Raw genomic sequence first — 22,336 nt, 5'->3', positions numbered from 1 at the left:
TAATGCTATTTTCTGGAACTATATGGTCTTTGTACTAAACTCCTGGACATATGGACACATTTTTGAAGTTATTCAAGTATAAATGATCAAAGTTATGATACATTTTCCAAAATTACTGAAGATTCTGGTAACTTTGGTAAATTACCGGTAGTTTTTCACCTCTACTCCTTATAACGGTAGCCTAGTGGTTAGAGCATTGGGCCAGTATCCAGTAAAAGTTGCTGGATCGAATCATCCTTGAGCTGACAAGGTATAAATCTGTCTTTCTGCCCCTGAACAAGGCAGTTAACCCACTGTTCCTAGGCTGTCATTGTAAATAAGAATTAGTTCTTTACTGACTTGCCTAGTTAAATAAAGGTTAAACTATTTTATTTTGAATTGCCTTATGACCCAATGCACAGACCAGCCTATACACAGCATATTACTAAATGTATACAATTTGTAGAAGCTCCAGTCTGATCCACCATCATAAAGAGGTGACCACAATGTTATGGAACCAGTCTGTAGCATGCACATCCCATGTCAGGGGTTCTCAAACCTCTCGTCGGGAACCCCAAGCCGTTCCATGCATTTCAACTATTCCTGAGCTAGCACACCTGATTTCAACTTATCGTCAAGTCCTTGACGAGGGGAATCATATTAGATACAACAAACATGTGAAACGCCTGGGGGTCCCCGATGAGAGGTTTCAGGACCATTGCCAAATGGCACCCTATTTCCTATATAGTACCAAAGTAGTCCCTGGTCAAAAGTAGTACACTATATAGTGAATAGGCTTCCATTTGGGATGCACACCAAGTGTTCATGGAGCCAGTTATCACTTCGCTTTAACAGCAGGGGATTTGTCATTCATGCTAATAAAGCTTATTTGAATCCGAAAGACCGGTACGTACACGTGTCTGCTCTGAAGCTGGTCCCTCTATTTTAAAATCTGTTTTAAAATCAGTCTGAAAAGACACAGCCTGACCAGCTCCTGATAAGGACATAGCTAACATGCCCCAGCTGTGACCCAGGCTTGGGTAGTGTGTGTAGCAGTGTTAATTTTGGCACTTTTTATTATTTTGTCTACTGTCATTTTGTCTAAAATATTAAGTCATAGTCACGTTGTAATTTGAATAATGACTTGGTCTAGTTACAAAGTGAGCCATTTTAGTCAACCAAATACCCTTTAATTTGAGTCACATCACATTTGTATTGCCTCAGTAACCTATAGTAAACAAATCACTTACTTCCATGTGCACTAACATATATATATATATATATATATATATATATAGCCTTGTCCTACCAAAATGTTTTTCCTATTCTCTTCATAATAGCAGAAATATGACATGTATAAAAGTATGTGTTGCAGCGACGGCATTGTTATCAGACACTGCAGTCACAATGATGTCCAAAGTAGAACTGGAGCTATTGACTTTCGCCCGGTGATGTAGTCAAGTCACTAAACCTAGAGCCCCAAGTCCCCTGTGCTCGAGTTGCAAGACCCTATGGCTAAAGTCTGAGTCCCAGTGCTCCAGTCCTGATCCAGGTGCTCACGTCTGAGTCACTGGGTCCACATGAACTCAAAGCCACCGGTCGGCTGTATTGGTACTCCCCAGTAGGACCAGTCCTCCATTGGAATGAAGGACATTCTACAGTATTTCAAGTCGATGTTTAAAGGACAAAATTGTTTGTGTTTGTTGTAATGGAGACTAACATTAGCAGCAAAAAAAAAGACTTTAAGAAATAATTATTTTTGAGGTTCAGTTCACAAAATATAATTTTAAAGTATGTCTGTCACAGAATAAATGTGTCAAACGAATGTTAATACATTAACATTAATAAATACGTTTCTATAGATTCCAAATCTTACAATGGAGGAGTGCCAAGATGGCTGTGCGGGGGTTTCAATACAATGCCCCCTGTCAGTCATCATGGTTTACAGTGCCTTCGGATAGTATTCAGACCCCTTGACTTTTTCCACATTTTGTTACGTTACAGCCTTATTCAAAAATTTATAAAATAGTTTTTTCTCCTCATCAATCTACACACAATACCCCATAATAATAAAGCAAAAATAGTTTTGTGGAAATATTTGTACATTTATTACAAATTTAAAAAACTGATCATGTTTACATAACTATTCAGACCCTTTACTCAGTACTTTGTTAAAGCACCTTCTGGCAGCGATGACAGCATCTATTCTTCTTGGGTATGATGCTACAAGCTTGGCACACCTGTATTTGGGGAGTTCTTTCCCGTTCTTCTCTGCAGAGCCTCAAGCTCTGTCACGTTAGATGGGGAGCGTCTCTGCACAGCTATTTTCAGGTCTCTCCAGAGATGTTTGATCGGGCTCTGACTGGGCCACTCAAGGACATTCAGAGACTTGTCCTGAAGCCACTCCTGCGTTGTCTTGGCTGTGTGCTTAGGGTCGTTGTCCTGTTGGAAGGTGAACCTGTAGCCAAGGTTCTGAATACTTATGTAAATAAGGCATTTTTTTATGCAAAAATATCTATACCGGTTTTTGATTTGTCATAGGGTGGTGTGTCAACCACGGGACCTTGTATCTGGCCTTTCCAAATCATGTCCAATAAGTTTAATTTACCACAGGTGGACTCCAAGTTGTAGAAACATCTCAAGGATGATCAATGGAAACCTGAGCTCAATTTCAAGCCTCATAGCAAAGGGTTTGAAAACTTATGTCAAGGTATTCTGTTTTTTATTTTTTATGATTTTGCAAAAATTAACAAGAATTTGCTTTGTCATTATGTGTAGGTTGCTGAGTATGGTATTTAAAATGAAATAAAACATTTTAGAATAAGGCTGTAACGTAAGAAAATGTGGAAAAATTCCAGGGGTCTGAATACTATCCGAAGACGCTGTATACAGTCGTGGCCAAAAGTTGAGACACTTAATTTTCACACAGTCTGCTGCCTCAGTGTCTTTTAGATATTTTTGTCAGGTGTTACTATGGAATACAGAATTATAATTACAAGCATTTCATAAGTGTCAAAGGCTTTTATTGACAATTACATAAAGTTGATTCAAAGAGTCAATATTTGCAGTGTTGACCCTTCTTTTTAAGACCTCTGCAATCCGCCCTGGCATGCTGTCATTTAACTTCTGGGCCACATCCTGACTGATGGCAGCCATTCTTGCATAATCAATGCTTGGAGTTTGTCAGAATTTATGGGGTTTTGTTTGTCCACCAGCCTCTTGAGGATTGACCACAAGTTCTCAATGGGATTAAGGTCTGGGGAGTTTCCTGGCCATGGACCCAAAATATCGATGTTTTGTTCCCCAAGCCACGTGGTTATCACTTTTGCCTAATGGCAAGGTGCTCCATCATGCTGGAAAAGGCATTGTTCGTCACCAAACTGTTCCTGGATGGTTGGGAGAAGTTGCTCTCGGAGGATGTGTTGGTACCATTCTTTATTCATGGCTGTGTTCTTAGGCAAAATTGTGAGAGAGCCCACTCTCTTGGCTGAGAAGCAACCCCACACATGAATGGTCTCAGGATGCTTTACTGTTGGCATGACACAGGACAGATGGTAGCGCTCACCTTGTCTACTCCGGACAAGCTTTTTTCCAGATGCCCCAAACAACCGGAAAGGGGATTCATCAGAGAAAATGACTTGACCCCAGTCCTCAGCAGTCCAATCCCTGTACCTTTTGCAGAATTATCAGTCTGTCCCTGATGTTTTTCCTGGAGAGAAGTGGCTTCTTTGCTGCCCTTCTTGACACCAGGCCATCCTCCAAAAGTCTTTGCCTCACTATGCGTGCAGATGCACTCACACCTGCCTGCTGCCATTCCTGAGCAAGCGCTGTACTGGTGGTGCCCCGATCCCTCAGCTGAATCAACTTTAGGAGACGGTCCTGGCGCTTGCTGGACTTTCTTGGGCACCCTGAAGCCTTCTTCACAACAATTGAACTGCTCTCCTTGAAGTTCTTGATGATCTGATAAATGGTTGATTTAGGTGGAATCTTACTGGCAGCAATATCCTTGCCTGTGAAGCCCTTTCTGTGCAAAGCAATGATGACTGCACGTGTTTCCTTGCAGGTAACCATTGTTGACAGAGGAAGAACAATGATTCCAAGTACCACCCTCCTTTTTAGCTTCGTCTGTTATTCGAACTCAATCAGCAGGACAGAGTGTTCTCTAGCCTTGTCCTCGTCAACACTCACACCTGTGTTATCGAGAAAATCACTGACATGTCAGCTGGTCCTTTTGTGGCAGGGCTGAAATGCAGTGGAAATGTGTTTTTGTGGATTCAATTAATTTGCATGGCAAAGAGGGACTTTGCAATTAATTGCAATTAATCTGATCACTCTTCATAACATTCTGGAGTATATGCAAATTGCCATAATTCAAACTGATGCAGCAGACTTTGTGCTAATAAATGTGTCATTCTCAACTTTTGGCCAAGACTGTACACATCATTGGTTTTCAACACATCGCTTGCGCTGCCCATATGTGTTGCTAATATTTGCTTATCACTGAAAAGCCCTCAATTTCCTTAAACTCTTGTCCAGTCCACTTATTAGTCCGATTTTAGTCACACACAATTTTGTATAGTCTCATTTTTGTCAACTGAAATTGGAGAAAAAACATTCGTTTTTTTCCTGGGTCTATTTAGTCATCTAGTGTCGTCAATTCGCACAAAAAATGTGTTTGACAAAAATTGTAATCACTTTTTATTGACAGAACTTGCATATGGTTGGCAGATGACCATGTATACACACACATCCATTAATAGACAGTACTGGGATTTCAGCACAGGCTAGACTTTGTTTGGTTTAGCTTTTTTGGGGGCCCTCTAATAAATCCCTCCAATTTCTCCTGAGGCAGTTCCAAAATAAATGGCCTGGCCCCACCCTTAATCTCACTCACTCACTCAGAGGGAAGGGGGGGGGGGGTCTGGGCCTGTGCACTTCCTGCCTGTAGCAATGTGCTCTGGTAGATTATCTACACCCCCCTCCCCCCTCATAACACTCACAGGCCTCTCACACAGCCCTACCCTACCCTGCCCTGCACACATTCACTTCCTGCCTTTGTCATAGCTGGAGTCCACACACACAGCATTTACACAGAATCTCATTGAGTTCATTTCTAAATTCTCCCATTTTTATCACAACACAGGGTAGCTCTTTAGTGGCCTCCTGTTGAGTTGTTTGGCTGGAGAGCCTGTGCATGCCATTCTAAATCTTGATTCCAAACACAGCTGGATGCGTTCATTATTACTTCATTTTGACGCTTTCAGCAGAGGTGGAGATAATCTGAGCAGGTGGTGTGATTGAACTCTATCCATTAGGGGGAGCAGGTGGTGTGATTGAACTCTATCCATTAGGGGGAGCAGGTGGTGTGATTGAACTCTATCCATTAGGGGGAGCAGGTGGTGTGATTGAACTCTATCCATTAGGGGGAGCAGGTGGTGTGATTGAACTCTATCCATTAGGGGGAGCAGGTGGTGTGATTGAACTCTATCCATTAGGGGGAGCAGGTGGTGTGATTGAACTCTATCCATTAGGGGGAGCAGGTGGTGTGATTGAACTCTATCCATTAGGGGGAGCAGGTGGTGTGATTCTGCCTCAAGAGAAGCTTTCACCATAACTGACTTGATGGTGGAAAGGAAACAGTACCTTGCCAAACAAATGTCAAATCAGTTTATTTGTTGTCTACACAGATTTGCAGGTGTTATGACATGTGCAGCAAAATGCTTATGTTACTATGTGAATTCAGACCCTTTGACTTTAACACAGTTTGTTACATTGCAGCCTTGTTCTAAAATGGATGAAATTGTGTCCCCCCCCCCCCCCCAATCTACACACAACACCCCCCAAAAAATGTTTTTTTTTTAGAAGTGTTTGCAAATGTATTAAAAGTAAACATATCACATTTACATAAGTATTCAGACCTTTACTCAGTACTTTGTTGAAGCACCTTTTTGGCAGCGATTACAGCCTCGGGTCTTCTTGGGTATGATGCTACAAGCTTGGCACATCTGTATTTGGGGAGTTTCTCCCATTCTTCTCTGCAGATGCTCTCAAGCTCTGTCAGGTTGATGCACAGCTATTTTCAGGTGTCTCCAGAGATGTTTGATTGGGTTGAAGTCCGGGCTCTGGCTGGGCCACTCAAGGACATTTAGAGACTTGTCCTGAAGCCACTCCTGCGTTGTCTTGGCTGTGTGCTTAGGGTCGTTGTCCTGTTGGAAGGTGAACCTGTAGCCAAGGTTCTGAATACTTATGTAAATAAGGTATTTATTTTTAGCTAAAAAATCAATACCGGTTTTTGCTTTGTCATAGGGTGGTGTGTGTAGATTTGATGGGAGGGGGGGTCAATACATTTTAGAATAAGGCTATAACATTACAAAATGTGGAAAAAGTCAGGACGTTTGAATATGTTCCAAATTTGCAGTATATACACAGTGAGTTAACTGTATATAAACAGAATGAGGTGACCAGCCTTCAGACTACATACGGTACATGGGTAATTAGTTTCAAGGTGCAGTGTACCGGGCAAGTAGCCGGCTAGGCATGGCTCTTCAACAGTCTGATGGCCTGGTGACAGAAGCTGTTTCACAATCATTAAGCCATTATGGGGTGTAGCTACTTCAGTATTCGGAAATGATTGGGCGATTTTTAGGGAAGACAAAAGTTCTTACTTCCTTTAAAATGGTTACTGTGGATTCTCCCTGGGTTGCCATGGCAATGCTCTGATAACTAAAAGCAAGGCTACTCCCTGCTGCCACTAGAGGGTGACCTGTTCTGTGTGTGTGTGGTCACTCTGCAGTGGCCTGTTCTGTGTGTGTGGTCACTCTGCAATCTCACTGTATTAGACTGTTTCCTTTTAAGGAATAGCCGCCTACTCCGCTGTCCAGATTAAGACTGTGACCCTTGGTCTACATACACTTCTCTTTCTGGGCAAAGTGCAACAAACTAGGAATGGAGCTCCTTTTTCAAGCATGTTTTAGCCACAAATATTTTAGAAAGCATTTTGTATGTACTTTGTAGAAAGTGTAACCAATATTTTCTGAGATTGTTGTGATTTAAATGATAAACTTGTACATTGTGAATTTAGAAAGTATTAAAATCAACCATTACTATGTTGTTTCTCGTCCACTAACAACACTGCTCATCTGTGGTTATCCCATAGGTTTATCAGAGGAGAGCCAGGTGCAGACTCCGGCCTTCACAGACGCAGTGAGGCTCTACCGCCAAGCCCACGGGCAGTATGGCACCTGGGAGATGATGTGTGGGATCCCCTCACAGGTCAGCATGCCACAGCGAATGACAGTCTGTGTCACATGTGCTGGTCTGATCTGTATGTGTCTCATTGGTGGTGTTATAGGGAGCTATGAAGGAAATCCACTGTTTGGTTATAGTGCGAAAACACACACACACACACAGTGACACCACTCTCTGCCCTGTCTGCCTCCCATTCTGCTGTCCAACAGGGGGTCAGGGCCCAGTGAGTTCATGCCTACAGGATTGTGTCACCAGGGCAGGGGCCATAGTGACATCAACTCGCAGCTGGACTGTGCATCTCTAATGATATGCTATTCCCTATGTAGTGCGCTATAGGCCTTGGTCAAAAGTGCTGCACTGTATAGGATACCATTTGGGATTCATCCCTGTATGCTTCCTGTTGCTGTTCACTCTGGGGTTGCTGAGTCATACTGATGGTTATTTTGCTGACCAGGCCAGGGCTCTGACTGTAGGTCATACAAATTGTGGAGCGTGCGGAGCACCCAGATTCTGGTGAATAAGACTACGGATTTCGTATCACTATGGAAAAATGGCTGTCGGTTCTCATACAAATACTTTTGGACAGCTGAAGCAAGCTTCAAGGAAATGATCCTTTCTAATTGTCATCTGTAACACATTAATCCACCTATGTGTTGTGTATCCCTCCTGTAGATTCTGGCCAACCTGGTGATGGAGACTCTTCTCCCTGAGCTCAGGGATCTGATCTCCCCTCGACTCAAAGGCAAAATGCACGACAGGCAGAGGAACTGGATGCTAGTAAGTCCCATCTCTCACCCAACAGTCCAAGTACACCTTTATATATTATACCAAGCAAGCGGAGAAATATCTTACCCCTTAGCTTCTGTGGTTCCTGTTTTGACATGAGTCCCTGTGTTCCCCTGCTATGTACCTGATGGGTGGGCTTTACGCCAACATCTTCAACCTGTTTGTGTGTCTTTTCAAAAGGGCTGGGATCAAGGCAGAAGATGAATTTCTTTTGACTGCAAGGAAAAGGGCTCAATAAAGTATTCTTCTGTGTCCCCATGCAGGTCTGCGACGCGGTGTATGGTCTGGTGGTGAGGCAGGCCCAGGCCCAGTACGAGGCTGTGGTGCAGAGCTGTGAGGCCCGACGCCCTCCTCTAGAGGCCTCCATACGCACAGACATGGACCAGATCATCACCTCCAAGGAGCACGTCGCCAACAAAATCAAAGGTGAGCCCTCGGTGACCTCTGCTGTTAGTTCTGTGGACGACTCTTCTCCCCTTTTCATTGTCCTATCTCTATCAAAATAAAGAAATATCACACATATATTTAAGAGGATGAGCCCTCCACAGAAGAAAGAAGTTGACCCTAGTCCTAGAAACTGACCCAAGGTCAGTTTTTCCAACCACCTCGTGTGTGTGTGTGTGTGACTTTTTTACAATTATTCCTGGACAATAACAAAATAAGGTTACCCAGTAATTTATAATACAGACATGTTATTTTCATGCTACCCACAACCCCACCCAACTTCTCATCTACCTTCTCAGGCACAACCCTACCCAGACATCTCTTCCTTATGGCTGGGAGAAGAGCAGACACAATTTTGCAAACATTTATAAACAAATAATAACACACAGACATACAGTAAAATTACAATACAGTTATATGCATACGAAAAAACAAGTCATGAATTTTGTTGGAGTGAACTCATCTGACGTCTCTGCCCAATAAGGGTAACTTGGAACAGTAACTGGTCAATTCCAGTAGCTTCAGTGCACAGTGGATCATAGTCCTCCATGTCTGGTCTGCATGTTTATCTGTGAGTCCACAGGTATTTACCAACAGATTGACAGGTGATTTTCACAGCCACATATGGCCGACTCAATCCGTAACGCGGAAAAGTTCAGCGTGATTTGAAAAGGAAAGGCATAATGTTTTCGCATTAGCGGAGACTGCATTCCCTTTAAACGCTGCATATGTCATCTCAATCAGAAAATACCTTTACATTTCAAGGGTGCAATCTGTATAGCAGCGACGCAGATTCAGTAGAGCCCTCCTTTGACAGGTTAATGGTGTGTGACAGCATGTGTCCATCGAGTGGAACGCAGGAAGACTAGCAGCATTCCACAGTTATGAGGGTGACTAAACCTTACCATTACAGTCTGACAAACCTGCTGTCAGAGCGATGGCTCTGGTCATGGACAGGAGCTGAATTCCTTTGGATGACTCGTATCTTCAGAAAAGCACGTGTGTCACAGTATAACTTCTGCCAGTTTCTAAAGTTATCTAGCCTTGCCCACTCTTTGTTGACATTCTCTCTACTCTGTCACAGCGGTGGTGCTGCCTAAGGCAGAGAAGCTGCTGACGGTTAGTATCCAGCCCTACATCAGCTCTATCCTGGAGGCCCTGATGGAGCCCACCAGCCGAGGCTTCTCTCAGGTCAGAGACGTCTTCTTCAGAGAGCTGGTGGACTTGAGCAAGAACACACTGAATGACGCCACCAATGAGAAAGTGGGAGAGGTGAGAGGGCTCAGCTTCTGATTATAAGCCTAGTGAAACTGCATCTCAGGTTCGCGGCTTACACTATAGGTTTCCATAGAACAATGTAGTGATTTTGCATTTGTAATTGTATTTGGGATACAGACATGTGTAAAATGAATGACTAGGTTGTATCGTTCTACCCTTTTGGCATATTGTGTGTTCTGTGGGGACTATAGTAAGTATACTAGGTCAATGCCCAGTCTCTCTCTTTTTATTCCCCCCATCCTCAGCACATGGAGAAGATCTCTATGCTGGCGTTCCACCCGGTGAAGATGCAGAGCTGCTATGAGAAAGTAGAGGACCTGAGTCTGGATGGCCTGCAGCAGAGGTTCGATGTCTCCAGCCCCTCTGTGTTTGTCCAGAGAGCACAGATTCTCATGAGAGAGGTAAAACTACTCCTACACATTGAGGCCTTGTCCCGGCCAGAATGGCCCATAGGGTAGTAGGTGATCTCATGTTTTTGTAATGTGGGGCGGCTCCATGTACAAGTACACCACCTGGACAGGATACTCGTCTGTCTTCCTACACATTATTACATGCTGCAAAACGTGACACGGCGTCTTACTGCTGATAGTTTTTCAATGAGCTGATAGTATGTTACAACTAGTCCTCAGAATATGGTACTGATTCAATAAGTGCTCATGTCTCCTTTTGAGTTCCTGCTGGTGACTGCTGAAAGGATGCGGTCTGCAGGTCTCTGTGGTGGGTGGTTGTGCTGTTTTGTCTGAGGTCCTCAGATCTACAGGGCGTTCTTCATTGTTGTGGTTGGAGAACAAGCACATTCTGGTCAGCGAGTGGTGGGGCTTTGGTTGGCTGGCTGGTCTCTATTGACAGGCTGTAAGTTTAGGGAAAGCGATTCTGGAGCCATGTATTCACCTCCCAGTGTGTCCCCCATTGTGAAACACGTAGTCTGCCCTCTTTGTAGTGGCCATAAGCTGCTGGGAGTCAGACTTCTCAAGTAAAACAATGGAGCGTTTAACTTTGCTTTGCATCCAAGATTCTGTATATAATTCAGATGTACAGTAGTTCAAATCTTTCGTCAGTGTTCGGAGCATGCTTTGTGTAGAATGAAAGGAGGGGTTGTATTGGACAATATTCCACTAGTATACAGTAGAAAGATTTTATATTCTGTAACTCTACACTTACGAAGGAATTGTTGGGAAGATAGTGCCCCCTTGTGGTAAATGTGTGGGCATTTTCTCAGCTAGATTTTTGGAAATTCTGCAAGTATCTTGTGTGAATGTTGCTGTTATGTTTACTATATATCTTTTGAATATCTTATCCAACTTGCCACTAAGCTATTCCCTATTCTAACGTTTGTCTGTGCAGCAAATGGACGATGCGGTATACACGTTTGAGCAGATCCTCCACCAAAGTCTGGAGGACCAGGGGCCAGAGGGGCTCTGTAAGAACATCCAACGCTGCCAGGACCGGGTCATCAAGGTGAGACAGGAAAGGGTTGGCCCTGCTGCCCGCCATGGCACAGTGATGGGCAGAGGAAGGGTGGGGAAATAAGATTGATACTACACACACTTTCTCATTTTCCTGTTGTATGGAAAATCCTACTATAGGAAACCAAGAGGGGATTTAGTTGATTTGTTTGACGTTTTAGCTCTGAGGTCTTTCTCAGTGATGCACTATATACTCTTATGGTGATTCCCAACCTCTTCTGACTTTCGTTTCCCTCATTTCTGTCCCCCTCTCTCCTCAGAAATTTGACTATGACAGCAGCACAGTCCGGAAGAGGTTCTTCAGAGAGGCTCTTCTTCAGATCTTCATCCCTTACATGCTGAAGCAGCTCACTCCCTCTTTATCCCCTGTAAGTCTATCAGCTATATACCGGCTGTTGGAACACTTCACATTCTAGTTTGACAGTGTGACTAGACATACACTGTTGGGTGAAATTCATATATTATGAGTGCGTTTGTAAATTCACTCTGGAGTGCTAGAGTGCATTCTGGGCATTCGTAAATTCAGAGTGTTGTCAGATTGTCCATTAGTAGATTCATAGCGTTTCGCTCTCGGAGCGCACACTGGACGCTCTGGCCGAGGAGTAGGGTGGATCCGAGCGTTCTGACCTCACAACAGCAGTCAAGCACCCAAGCTAACTGGCTAAAGTTGGCTAGCTACTTCCAAACACAAATGTGAGAACACCTCACTCTGACCATTTGACTTGCCCTAGCAGAGGTGGTTAGGCTGTTTTCATGTTATCTAGCGTGGTGGTAACTGTGCTGCTGGCAACAATTAAACATATATTTTTTTACTAACACTGGTCATATTCAATGGGTGCTGCGCATTCGTAAAATCATCAGTTATTCTGCGCTCTGGTACACAGGAGAGAGGGCTCTGAAATCCGAGTGAATTTATGAACGCAACCAATGTACTGTGTGAAACTGACATTACACTTCCATGCGATGGCATTCTCTTTGTCATTCATTGTGATAAGTTATTCTCTCTTTGCATGTCTCCCCTGAGTGAGTGAGTGATTCCTTTGGGTCCTAATACTTTTTCCTCTGGTGACCAGGAGCTGCCTCGTTTCCAGGAGCTGATCTTCGAGGACTTTTCTCGTTTCATCCTGGTGGAGAACATCTTTGAGGAGGTGGTGTTGCACTCTGTCATGAAGGACATCATGATGGGTGAGTCTCGCAGCTTGAACAGTGGCTGGTGTCCTTAATGGCACGTTATTCCCTTTGTAGTGCATCACTATGGGCCCTGGTCAATAGTAGGAAAAGAGGCTATTTGGGACTCAGAAGTATCCTTCTCCTATTAAACACAAAAACAAGGTTTTAATTGAGAAGCAGGCATTGGTCTGAATTCACATGAGCACCACACTGCCTACTTGACCTATGCTCTACCAAGGTTTTCCACCACACTGCCTACTTGACCTATGCTCTACCAAGGTTTTCCACCACACTGCCTACTTGACCTATGCTCTACCAAGGTTTTCCACCGCACTCTCTACTTGACCTATGCTCTACCAAGGTTTTCCACCGCACTGCCTACTTGACCTATGCTCTACCAAGGTTTTCCACTGCACTGCCTACTTGACCTATGCTCTACCAAGGTTTTCCACCGCACTGCCTACTTGACCTATGCTCTACCAAGGTTTTCCACCACACTGCCTACTTGACCTATGCTCTACCAAGGTTTTCCACCGCACTCTCTACTTGACCTATGCTCTACCAAGGTTTTCCACCGCACTCTCTACTTGACCTATGCTCTACCAAGGTTTTCCACCGCACTCTCTACTTGACCTATGCTCTACCAAGGTTTTCCACCACACTGCCTACTTGACCTATGCTCTACCAAGGTTTTCCACCGCACTGCCTACTTGACCTATGCTCTACCAAGGTTTTCCACCGCACTCTCTACTTGACCTATGCTCTACCAAGGTTTTCCACCGCACTGCCTACTTGACCTATGCTCTACCAAGGTTTTCCACCGCACTGCCTACTTGACCTATGCTCTACCAAGGTTTTCCACCGCACTGCCTACTTGACCTATGCTCTACCAAGGTTTTCCACCGCACTCTCTACTTGACCTATGCTCTACCAAGGTTTTCCACCGCACTGCCTACTTGACCTATGCTCTACCAAGGTTTTCCACCACACTGCCTACTTGACCTATGCTCTACCAAGGTTTTCCACCGCACTGCCTACTTGACCTATGCTCTACCAAGGTTTTCTGCCGCACTGCCTACTTGACCTATGCTCTACCAAGGTTTTCCACCGCACTGCCTACTTGACCTATGCTCTACCAAGGTTTTCCACCACACTGCTTTGACTTTTTTACCTATCAATAACCCTTATGCAACACCGATACAAATAACTGAGAGCAAAGACAAGAAAACAACCAACATATGTCAACATTTGAACGTGTACTTTAGTGCAATATTCATTGTGACATTGTCATTGTGACATTTTAGTGCAACAGTGAATCAATTTACCTTTTTCCCAAAAAACATTTCAGTCATTTTGATTTGTCTTTTTTGTCAACTTGTCTTTTCTTCCTAGAGTCTGTTGTACTGCTTCTCCTCACCCTTAGTGACTTTTCTATTTTTCTTTCATTGGCTTTTCCAATCCTTATACCATGGACAGTAGAAAAGGAGATCCTGAAGCACTCAATGTGCAGTGGTACTTTGTATTTCTCACATGCATAGCAGCCAGTAGAGATCTCCTTTTGTGACTCAGCGGTTTCCTGCCAAACATTTTCATAAGAGACTGTGCCACTATCCGTGAGAAGGTGAGCAGGTCGATGGTCCCTCCCATAACGTCTCTGTAAAATAAATGTCTGTTTACGAGTGCACTATTGAGAGACCATGCAAAGATGGGCCACCACCACTTCTTAGACCTGAATGAGATATGGTATCTTGAAACCTGTAGGCCGTGAAGTCAACACTTCCCATGTGCTCATTATATCATTTGATGCATTTTGGTTGTGGGACTTTGTCAAAGGCACGTCGCTCCCTGTTCCATCTCTTGACAGAGGTCTCACTGTATTTCTCCATGTTTGTTGCCACAGTGACAATGTTATTGTCTTTTTAACGGACCAGCAACTTGCCTCCTTGGGTCATAACCTCAGAGACTCTCCGGGGTAACTTCATGATGTCCTTCTGTGGCTCGAATGGGACATCAGACGATTTTGCCTCATCGTTCCAGAGCTCCCATATACTCTTTTTGTCATTTCACTGAGTGCAAGCGAAGTGAAGATGTTGTCATGAAGGAACATGCAACCTTGAGGCACCTGAGAGTGCTCTGCAAGACCAAGAACGACACTGGGTCCCTGACCCAACTCAGTCTCAGGGAGGAGAGTATGGGATCCACCATATGGCTCCATGTGATACATGTAACCATTGGATGAGGCAAGGCTCCATAGCTTGCAACCAAAACGGATTGGTTTACCTCTTATTAATTGCTTACATCCATGTCGGCCATAGTATCGGATCATGCTCTCATCAACTGACAGCCATTCCTGAAATGGCATGACTTTGTATGACTGATTGAGCTCGGAAAAGATGGACCTAACCTTAAAAAAAATGGGTCATCAGTGATCTTTGTGTTGTCAACCACATGAACGGAGGCCATTATTTAATCAAAGCAATTTCTCCGCATTGCATCTGAAATGCTTTCATTGTGTACATCACTGTCAAGTGACCAATACATGTGACTTCTTGGAACAGAGCTGTACACAGATGTGATAAGGATCCCATAGTCACCCATAGGATCCCATAGCTTTATCAATAAGTGCATCGAGGATGTCGTCCCCACAGTGACTGTACGCACATACCCCAACCAGAAGCCATGTATTACAGGCAACATTCGCACTGAGCTAAAGGGTAGAGCTGCCACTTTCAAGGTGCGGGACTCTAACCCGGAAGCTTACAATAAATCCTACTATGCCCTGCGACGAACCATCAAACAGGCAAAGCGTCAATACAGGGCTACGATTGCATCATACTACTCCGACGCTTGTCTTATGTGGCAGGGCTTGCAAACTATTAGACTACAAAGGGAAGCACAGCCGCGAGCTGCCCAGTGACATAAGCCTACCAGACGCGCTAAATCACTTCTACGCTCGCTTCGAGGCAAGCAACACTGAGGCATGCATGAGAGCATCAGCTGTCCCAGACGACTGTCTAATCACACTCTCCGTAGCCGATGTAAGATCTTTAAATAGGTCAACATACACAAGGCAGCGGGGCCATATGGATTACCAGGACGTGTGCTCCGGGCATGTGCTGACCAACTGGCAGGTGTCTTCACTGACATTTTCAACATGTCCCTGATTTGAGTTTTTAACACCAACATGTTTCATGCAGACCACCATAGTCCCTGTGCCCAAGAACACTAAGGCAACCTGCCTAAATGACTACAGACCCGTAGCACTCACGTCCGTAGCCATGAAGTGCTTTGAAAGGTTGGTAATGGCTCACATCAACACAGTTATCCCAGAAACCCTAGACCCACTCCAATGTGCATACCACCCAAACAGATGATGCCATCTCCATTGCACTCCACACTGCCCTTTCCCACCTGGATAAAAGGAACACTTATGTGAGAAGGATATTCATTGACGATAGCTCAGCGTTCAACCCCATAGTACCCTCAAAGCTCATCACTAAGCTAAGGCTCATAGGACAAAACACCTAGCAACATATCTGCCACACTGGAGCTCCCTAGGGTGTGTGCTCAGTCCCCTCCTGTACTCCCTGTTCACCCATGACTGCATGGCCAGGAACGACTCCAACACCATCAAGTTTGCAGATGACACAACAGTGGTAGGCCTGATCACCGACAACGATGAGACAGCCTATAGGGAGGAGGTCAGAGACCTGGCCGGGTGGTGCCAGAATTACAACCTATCCCTCAACGTAACCAAGACTAAGGAGATGATTGTGGACTACAGGAAAAGGAGGACCAAGCACGCCCCCATTCTTATCGACGGGGCTGCAGTGGAGCAGGTTGAGAGCTTCAAGTTCCTTGGTGTCCACATCACCAACAAACTAGAATGGTCCAAACACAGCAAGACAGCAAGACAGTTGTGAAGAGACAAAGCCTATTCCCCCTCAGGAATCTAAAAAGATTTGGCATGGGTTCTGAGATCCTCAAAACGTTCGACAGCTGCAGCATCGAGAGCATCCTGACTGGTTGCATCACTGCCTGGTACGGCAATTGCTCGGCCTCTGACCACAAGGCACTACAGAGGGTAGTGCGTATGGCCCAGTACATCACTGGGGTTAAGCTGCCTTCCATCCAGGACCTCTACACCAGGCAGTGTCAGAGGAAGGCCCTAAAAATGGTCAGACCCAAGCCACCCCAGTCATAGACTGTTCTCTCTACTACCGCGTGGCAAGCGGTACCGGAGTGCCAAGTCTAGGACAAAAAGGCTTCTCAAAAGTTTTTACCCCTAAGCCATAAGACTCCTGAACAGGTAATCAAATGGCTACCCAGACTATTTGCAGTGTGCCCCCCCAACCCCTCTTTTTACGCTGCTGCTACTCTCTTTATCATATATGCATAGTCACTTTAACTATACATACTACCTCAATTGGGCCAACCAACCAGTGCTCCCGCACATTGGCTAACCGGGCTATCTGCATTGTGTCCCTCCACCCACAACCTTGATCCAACATATCCAGAACTGGACTCAAAGTGTAACTAAAAGAAATAACAGAGTAGAAAGTTAGTTAGAACAAGAACTATGTATGTGTATAACTGTGTATACCTAGATGCACTGTGTTATCCCGCCGGTCACTATTGTTACCGTTTACTCATTCTATGACCACACTGAACAAAGTTGAGTAATTGCAAATGATATATCAATACTAGACACCTTAAAGATATGTACCAAGTATCTTTGTCCTAACTATCTTAACATACTTTACTAACCTTTTGTTTGGGATCTTTGACGCAGCCATCCTCTTCTCATGGTGCAACCAGGAAGTAAACGGCTCTGGTCATGTGACAATTTACACTAAACATGTGACACTGCACATATTTCATTGAGACCCTTTATTATTTCAATATTTACTGGAAATGCATTGACACATCAAAGTAAAAATTTTAGAGCCGTATAACTGGGAGAAAAAAATTACGGTCACTACTGTGACTGATGGGATGAAATAGGTTAAGATGTGAAGGTCAGTCAATCCAGAGAATTTTAAGAACTTTGAAAGTTTCTTCAAGTGCAGTTGCAAAAACCATCAGGCGCTATGATAACTGGCTCTCATGAGGACCGCCACAGGAAAGGAAGACCCAGAGTTACTTCTGCTGCAGAGGATAAGTTCATTAAAGATACCAGCCTCAGAAATTGCAGCCCAAATAAATGTTTCACACTACAATAAGTCTTATTGTAAATGTCTATCTACAAACAGTGTAATAATATAATACATACATTTAAAAGCAGGACACTGTGACGTTCATTATCCCTCTGAAGAGTATAAATTAGGCTGTTTGAGAAGGTTTGAATCCTAAGATACCTGCCTATGCGTTGTTTGAAGTACAATAGACCAATAGCTAAATCAAATCAAATGTATTTATATAGCCCTTCGTACATCAGCTGATATCTCAAAGTGCTGTACAGAAACCCAGCCTAAAACCCCAAACAGCAAGCAATGCAGGTGTAGAAGCACGGTGGCTAGGAAAAACTCCCTAGAAAGGCCAAAACCTAGGAAGAAACCTAGAGAGGAACCAGGCTATGTGGGGTGGCCAGTCCTCTTCTGGCTGTGCCGGGTGGAGATTATAACAAAACATGGTCAAGATGTTCAAATGTTCATAAATGACCAGCATGGTCGAATAATAATAAGGCAGAATAGTTGAAACTGGAGCAGCAGCACAGTCAGGTGGACTGGGGACAGCAAGGAGTCATCATGTCAGGTATTCCTGGGGCATAGTCCTAGGGCTCAGGTCCTCCGAGAGAGAGAAAGAAAGAGAGAATTAGAGAGAGCATATGTGGGATGGCCAGTCCTCTTCTGGCCGGGTGTGCCGGGTGGAGATTATAACAGAACATGGCCAAGATGTTCAAATGTTCATAAATGACCAGCATGGTCGAATAATAATAATAATAATAATAATAATAATAATAATAAGGCAGAACAGTTGAAACTGGAGCAGCAGCACAGCCAGGTGGACTGGGGACAGCAAGGAGTCATCATGTCAGGTAGTCCTGGGGCATGGTCCTAGGGCTCAGGTCCTCCGAGAGAGAGAAAGAGAGAAGGAGAGAATTAGAGAACGCACACTTAGATTCACACAGGACACCAAATAGGACAGGAGAAGTACTCCAGATATAACAAACTGACCCTAGCCCCCCGACACATAAACTACTGCAGCATAAATACTGGAGGCTGAGACAGGAGGGGTCAGGAGACACTGTGGCCCACTCCGAGGACACCCCCGGACAGGGCCAAACAGGAAGGATATAACCCCACCCACTTTGCCAAAGCACAGCCCCCACACCACTAGCTACTGTTGTCGGCCAAAGCTGTGTGCTTAACACTAAAGTAGAGCATGGGTGAAATACTTTCTTAAAATGTATTTATTTTTAAATCTCTACCCGGCACAGCCAGAAGAGGACAGGCCACCCACCACTCAGAGCCTGGTTCCGCTCTAGGTTTCTTCCTAGGTTCATCTTAGGGAATTTTTCCTAGCCACTGTTCTTCAACATCTGCATTGCTTGCTGTTTGGTGTTTTAGGCTGGGTTTCCGTATAGCACTTTGACATCGGCTGATGTAAAAAGGGCTTTATAAATACATTTGCTTGAAATAGGCATTGTGGTGCTCATGTGAGTTTTCTTTTTTGGCTCAAGGCCAATGCCTACTTCTCACTTAACACAAAACATTTTTGTGTTACATTTCCATGGTTTTTACACCGAAAGGTGATTAAACAACATTTCCACATACAAATAGTGTAATTTGCACCCAAGAATTGTTTTACAAATTTGTGTTTTGTCTCACTTAATTTATTGTCCATGGCCCAGTTTCCCCAAAGCATCTTAAGGCTAATAAGTTAATTAGACATTTTGAAGGAACATCGTTAAATCTCAGCTGTTTCCCAAAACCAAAAGGTCAAATGCCAACCATTTTATCTCGAGTTCATCTGTTATCGTCACTGCTGTCTACATCCCTCCTCAGGCCAACACCTCCCTGGCACTCAACGATCTGTACGAGGCTCTAAACAAGCAGGAAATCGTGCACCCAGAAGCTGTACTTTTTGTTGCCAGGGATGTTGCTAAGACACGTGATGCCCAACTTCTAACAGCACGTCTCCTTGGCCACGAGAGGCGCTAAAGTTTTTATACTCTTGCTATTCCACACAAGCGAGCTGACAAGGGCTGAAACATAACATTTGGAAAAAGTCAAGGGATCTGAATACATGTTTTCTCTGAATAAGCTTTGTAAGGAAAGCGGGATACCTAGTCAATTGTACAATTGAACCCAACCCTTCAGAATCAGAGAGGGGGCTGCCTTAATCGACATACAGTTTTGGCAGCCTGGGAACAGTGGGTTAACTGCCTTGCTCATGGGGAAGATCGACAGTTACTGGCCCAATGCTCTAACCACCTGCCTCCCCTTTATCGTAGTACAATAAAGGTCAAATACACAGCATTTCAAACAGTCTGCAATTACTAGATGAATTCAGGTCACGTGAAATAAGTCTAAATATAAGCCCCACTAATTTCATTATTTTAGAAAATAGTTTTACCTGCTTTTTTGCAGTAATCACTGGTCTGGGTTTGAAGTCTATGGAGATGCACTTCTTGTAAAAAAATAAATTAAAAAAACAGAACCATGCATAATGCACATTCACTAATAATGACTAACTTCATGTAGCAGCCATTTATACGCAATGTAGCACAAGACAAACTGAGCGTTACTTTTCCAGAATCATTGTTCATTGATAGTTCTGTTTTAGTAGTGTCTGCTCTTTGTGCAATTTGAGTTGAGACATATAAAGCTTAACTTCTCCTCTACATTAAAATAATGTCCCTGTATTTCTGTGTCCATATGACCCATTCTGTTGGACCAAACCTCAAATGCAGGTAGGGAGTTGAAACCACTTGTCAGAGAGGAAGTTTCACTCTAGACACAATGTCTAAAATAAGCCCAATGCATTTCTATGGGCTTATTTTGGACCTAAGCTGGTCGCCCGCCTTTGAGACTACTCCCATTGTTGGGGTGGAGACAGGATCATATCGGCATTATAGTTAGATCAATGTTGTAAATAGGAAGGTGCACACAGAACAGAAGGAGATGATACCAAAAAGACAGCATGAGAACAAGCGAACATAATCACTCGGGAAAATACAAAAAAAGTGATTCTTGCAATACAGGCATTTGGAATATTGCACAAAAACACATTTTAATCAAATGAATTTGATATCCTGTGACGTGCTCGATTGAGAAATGGTCAGATGAAGCAGAGTCTAGGATACAAGACTGCTTTGCCAGTAAGGACTGAAATATAACTTTGCCAATAACATTGAGAAGTTTACGACCTCCGTCACCGGCTTCATAAGATAAGCATCGACAACGTTTTAAAGTTCGCTGCTTTTCCAAACAAAAGCCCTGGATTAACACTTAGGTACACACCAAGCTAATGGACAGAGCCACCACATATGGGGCTTTAGCAGCCTGAGGCTAGGGTCATTGCTACGACTGCATACAAGCAGTCCCGCTACGACCTCCACAGATTCATCAAAAATGCGAAAGGACAATACAAGAATAAGGTGAAATCCTGCTACACCGGTTCTGATGCATGTCAAGGACTACAGTCTATGAATTATAAAAGAGGACCCAGCCCTGAACTGCCTAGATGAACTGAATGCTTTTTATGCAGTCTTTAACAAAAACAGAGCTTTGCAAGAGGGCCCCCACTGTCCTGGAGGACAGGATGATCTCGCTCTCTGAGGTTGACATGAAATTATTTTATTATTATTATAATTACATATTTTAAACGGATCAACAATCCTAAGGCTGTATTCCGGGGCGCGACCTCAGGGCATGCACAGACCAGCTAGCTGGTGTCTTCACTGACATTTCAGCCCTGTTTCCTGCTGACTACCATCATTCCTGTTCCCAAAAACTCTAAGGCAACTAAGCCGACCCCATGTGGTGATACGCAACAGCACAGGGAGCCACTCAGAAGGGACTGCGTTCACAATAAGCTTTCCTCAGCTGGACTCCATTCCTGTTTTCCTACTGCACTGTTCTCATGAGATGCGTGAAGTTAAAGTTGCAGAATGTGGGACTTCAGTTCCTGTCTAGTGGAGTACTGACCAATTTTTAGGTTTTTGCTTGGAGAAGAATTCATTTTCTACTTCTGTCTCCGTCCACGATAATCGAGAATTTCAATAAGCATTTCTCTACGACTGGCCATGCTTTCCTCCTGGCTACCCCAACCCTGGCTAACAGCTCAGCACCCCCCGCAGCTACTTGCCCAAGCCTCCCCAGCTTCTCCTTCACCCAAATCCAGATAGCAGATGTTCTGAAAGAGCTGCAAAACCTGGACCCGTACAAATCAGCCGGGCTAGACAATCTGGACCCTCTCTTTCTAAAATTATCAGCCGCCATTGTTGCAACCTCTATTACTAGCCTGTTCAACGTCTTTCGTATCGTCTGAGATTCCTAAAGATTGGAAAGCTGCCATGGCCATCCCCCTCTTCAAAGGGGGTGACACTCTAGACCCAAACTGTTACAGAACTAAACCCATCCTGCCCTGCCTTTCTAAAGTCTTCGAAAGCCAAGTTAATAAACAGATCACTGGCCATTTCGAATTCCACCGTACCTTATCCGCTGTGCATTCCGGTTTCCGAGCTGGTCACGGGTTCACCTCAGCCATGCTCAAGGTACTAAACGATATCATAACCGCCATTGATAAAAGACCACTGTGCAGCCGTCTTCATCGACCTTGCCAAGGCTTTTGACTCTGTCAATCACCATATTCTTATTGGCAGACTGAACAGTCTTGGTTTCTCAAATGACTGCCTCGCCTGGTCCACCAACTACTTCTTGGATTTCAGTGTGTCAAATCGGAGGGCCTGTTTTCCGGACCTCTGGCACTCTCTTTGGGGGTACCACAGGGTTCAATTC

The 22,336-nt window shown here is 44.2% G+C and overlaps 1 protein-coding gene across 1 annotated transcript in view; it reads left to right on the top strand.

The window, feature by feature from the left end:
* The window catches only part of LOC110536362 (protein Niban 2), a 53,746-nt gene that overhangs the window by 25,566 nt on the left and 5,844 nt on the right, over positions 1-22,336 (top strand). The window contains exons 6-13 of the mRNA XM_021622109.2: positions 7,136-7,251; positions 7,900-8,004; positions 8,277-8,439; positions 9,542-9,729; positions 9,981-10,136; positions 11,080-11,193; positions 11,462-11,569; positions 12,275-12,386. Coding sequence (XP_021477784.2) covers positions 7,136-7,251; positions 7,900-8,004; positions 8,277-8,439; positions 9,542-9,729; positions 9,981-10,136; positions 11,080-11,193; positions 11,462-11,569; positions 12,275-12,386 — 1,062 coding nt within the window. The remainder of the gene's footprint in view (positions 1-7,135; positions 7,252-7,899; positions 8,005-8,276; positions 8,440-9,541; positions 9,730-9,980; positions 10,137-11,079; positions 11,194-11,461; positions 11,570-12,274; positions 12,387-22,336) is intronic.

This window comes from Oncorhynchus mykiss, chromosome 11, assembly GCF_013265735.2.
Source record: "Oncorhynchus mykiss isolate Arlee chromosome 11, USDA_OmykA_1.1, whole genome shotgun sequence".
NCBI classification, from domain to species: Eukaryota; Metazoa; Chordata; class Actinopteri; order Salmoniformes; family Salmonidae; genus Oncorhynchus; species Oncorhynchus mykiss.
The sequence above is the reverse complement of the archived record's forward strand: the minus strand, read 5'-3'. Positions and strand labels throughout refer to the sequence as shown.